Source organism: Populus trichocarpa, chromosome 9 (genome assembly GCF_000002775.5).
Source record: "Populus trichocarpa isolate Nisqually-1 chromosome 9, P.trichocarpa_v4.1, whole genome shotgun sequence".
NCBI lineage: Eukaryota > Viridiplantae > Streptophyta > Magnoliopsida > Malpighiales > Salicaceae > Populus > Populus trichocarpa.
Genome location: NC_037293.2, coordinates 9430874 through 9434443, shown reverse-complemented (window position 1 = coordinate 9434443; position 3570 = coordinate 9430874). Strand labels below are relative to the sequence as shown.

Genomic DNA, 3570 nt, shown 5'->3' with positions numbered 1-3570 from the left:
CGCAAAAACAAATATATATATATATATATATATAACACATGAGATATTCATGTATAGCTGATCGTCGGCTTGGAATCGCCACTGGATATATGATCCATCAAAATTACAGGCCTAATTAAACCCTAGCTAGAAATCAACAAGTGACATGTGACCTTCATGTATAGTTTTCTAGAATGAGATGGGAAATGTCTATAGTGATAGATGGAATGCATGGATTGGAAGGGTATTTGGAAAGTGATAATGATGAAACGGTCCCAACAGCATAAGTTATAAAGCGAACTCAATGGGCTTGAGTAGCATTCTCTAACGTTGTTGTCGCAACTCATCGCATGATTTTCTGTTTGCCACTACTCTAAAGGTTGCACGACAGATGAGAAGCATGATGTGTTGATGTCTCGTCCATCATGATGGTCAATAGAGCTAGAAAATAACTCCAAATTGTTTGGTTACTCAAAAATGCTCTCAAATATTAATCGTGGCAATAAAAAATCGGAACTCCTCCAAATTTCTTTTATTATTTTGTTAGAGTCAAATATACCATCGTGTTCAAAATGTTATTCTTCTAAAACCATCTCATTCCTATCCAAAATTAAAATCCATTCGCCTTTTTTTTTTGCGTAAAAAATACCATCCGATATTGGCATTCGGCTAACCATTTTTTATGCCTTCATCACATCAAATAAATTGTCAAAAGTATAACTAAAAAACAAAAAACAAAAAAAAAACCAGTCGTCAAAGCCCCTAAATTATCAAATAAGATGCATAGCTTTTTTATTTGAATAATATGATTATTTAAGAACATATCGTTAGCCATAGAAAGAAACCTTAAACCTCAATCGACCATAGAAAAATTATAACCGATTGAAACCGCTCAAAATATATATGGCAGTAAATATATATATGGGACTCGAGAGCTTCAAACAGCAGGAGTTACAAACCGGCCAAGACATGTGCATGCAGCTTTAACTGAAACTAAGCTGCAAGCAATATCCTCGCATCCAATACGATAATGGCAATATCAAACTTGTGAAAAAGAACCTTACGTCTGCTTGTCAGGTGTAAAGACAAAATTCCAAGTTCTAGATCTTCCCCTCTAAGGAAATATCAAGTCAAACAATGTGAAAGCAGCTTGTATCCAATGACACTTTCTTGATAACGCGTGAGAGTACATATTCTTGATAGAATATCCATAAAATATATTTTCCCAGAAAAAATATACAGTAGCGTGTAAATCCTAAACGCCTACCACGAAGAAAATAAATACATCTTGTCATTCATTTTGCAATTTTTTTCTTCAGTCCTTCCTTGTTACCCGCACACCCAGTTTCCCGGTCTGCAATAATGACGTTTGTTTATCTCTACGTGTCTACCTTTTACACCATTAGATCACCAACCACTGCTCCGTCTTCTCTATATATATAGACCCTTGCCCTTCTCAGCCGGTTCCAACTTTCTGCCTCCCAAACTTTCCTACAAGAATCTCTCAAGCTAATTGCTTCCAACAAAAACTCTCTCATTCCTTCATTTGCTATAAAATCCTCTGCTTTACATGAGACACGAAAGAGGTGGCACCATGTTTGCAGAACTCTCAATACACCGACCAACTTTTGGTTCTCTCTTGCATTCAGATCCTGCTTTTTTTTCTAATCAAGAAGAGGTCGACGATTCTAGCAACAAAAACAGCCCAACATCTAGCAATATGAGTCCTAGATATTACAATGGCAGCACCCCGCCAAGTGGTGAGGGCTCTCCTTACCTCTCGCCATGGAACCAGCCATCTCCATACACTAAATCTCCATGGGTAATACCATCTCCAGTCAACCATAGCTTCTCTAAGAATGGCCTTGTTGGATCCCTTGCACGTGAAGAAGGCCATGTTTATTCTCTAGCTGCTTCTGGTGATTTGCTATTCACTGGCTCTGATAGCAAGAACATACGTGTATGGAATAATTTGAAGGAGTTTGCTGGGTTTAAATCCAACAGTGGCTTGGTTAAGGCCATTGTTATACACGGTGACAAGATTTTCACTGGTCATCAAGATGGCAAGATCAGGGTATGGAGGGCATCTTCCCGAAATCCTAGTGCTTACAAACGAGTTGGAACCGTACCAACTCTTAAAGATTACGTCAAAAGTTCTGTGAACCCCAAGAACTACGTAGAAGTTCGTAGACATCGCAACGTTTTGCGTATCAAGCATTTCGACGCCGTTTCATGCCTGAGCCTGAACGAAGATCAGGGTTTATTATACTCAGGATCCTGGGACAAAACCCTAAAAGTTTGGCGAACTTCAGACTATAAATGCCTTGAATCAATTAACGCACACGACGACGCCATAAATTCAGTCGTCACCGGGTTTGATTCGTTGGTGTTTACCGGCTCCGCTGATGGAACAGTAAAAGTGTGGAGAAGGGAGCTTCAAGGGAGAAGAACCGGGCACTTCTTGGTTCAAACACTGTTAAAACATGAAAACGCGGTAACAGCGCTCTCAGTAAATCAAGAATCAGCGGTAATTTACTGCGGATCATCCGATGGGCTGGTAAATTTCTGGGAACGTGAGAAGCACTTGTCACATGGTGGGGTCCTTCGGGGCCACAAAATGGCCGTCCTATGCCTGGCGTCTGCTGGTAATTTGGTGTTTAGTGGGTCCGCCGATAAAAGTATTTGTGTTTGGCGGAGGGAGGCTGGTGGGGTCCATATTTGCTTGTCAGTTTTAACTGGTCATGGTGGACCGGTGAAATGCCTGGCCGTTGAAGAAGATCGAGAATCTGATAAAGGAGATCAACATTGGATAGTGTATAGCGGGAGTTTAGACAAATCTGTAAAGGTCTGGCGCGTGTCTGAGAACGCCCCAGAGTGGAGGGGGTATCAATCACCTAGAATGAGTTCCTCTTCACCGACCCAAAGCAAAAGACGATATCATGGTTAGACTGTATTATTGATCATGACGCGAGTTGAATGAGACTACAGGTTCACGCGAACCGGCCGGGAACCCTGCAGCTATGCCATGGAGCGAGGGTTAAAGTGGTGCTAATCGATTCATGGATCACTCGATCCTGGAGACCAAATTGCTTAGATGGATGGGCTTCAAGACATGGACATCCATGGCGTTGACGGCTCAGACATGCACGTAGGTAAGGGAAGATATTAATTAAAGAAGGCCTCCATCAAAGAAATTGATGCGGCATACCAACCTTGATTTCAGTTCAATGTCTTATCAGATGTTTAAGCAGCATACAGGGCAAATAATCAGGTGTCCCTTGAGTTTACAGGAAATGTTTTGTGTGTTCTGTTGAGCTTAATTTGAAAGGGCTGTAATTTGTAAATATTAATACTATAATTATTTTAAAATTTTTGTTTAGGCGTTTTTTTTTTTTTAAAAAGACATAATATTGTTCTATTGATCAATTACAAACCATAAAACTTGAATGACTTGTGAAATTATATGTTTATTTTTTTTATTCAACTTGGGGATGTGTTTTCAAATAATTTACGCATCAGCTAAGATTAATTCTTTTCTCCATGTAATTTAAGGATGTATCCTTTGTACTATTTGTTGCATTCATAAAAATC

The 3570-nt window shown here is 39.7% G+C and overlaps 1 protein-coding gene across 1 annotated transcript; it reads left to right on the top strand.

Annotated features, from left to right (window-relative positions):
* The first annotated feature begins 1358 nt into the window (after positions 1 to 1358).
* On the top strand, positions 1359 to 3358 carry LOC7457507 (protein JINGUBANG). Its single transcript, XM_024608139.2, has one exon. The coding sequence runs from the start codon at positions 1550 to 1552 to the stop codon at positions 2924 to 2926; it is 1377 nt and encodes a 458-aa protein (XP_024463907.1). The 5' UTR covers positions 1359 to 1549; the 3' UTR covers positions 2927 to 3358.
* Positions 3359 to 3570: the final 212 nt, after the last annotated feature.

Excerpts from the sequence above, each read along its gene's own strand:
- LOC7457507 (XM_024608139.2), top strand. The coding sequence starts at position 1,550 with ATGAGACACGAAAGAGGTGGCACCATGTTTGCAGAACTCTCAATACAC.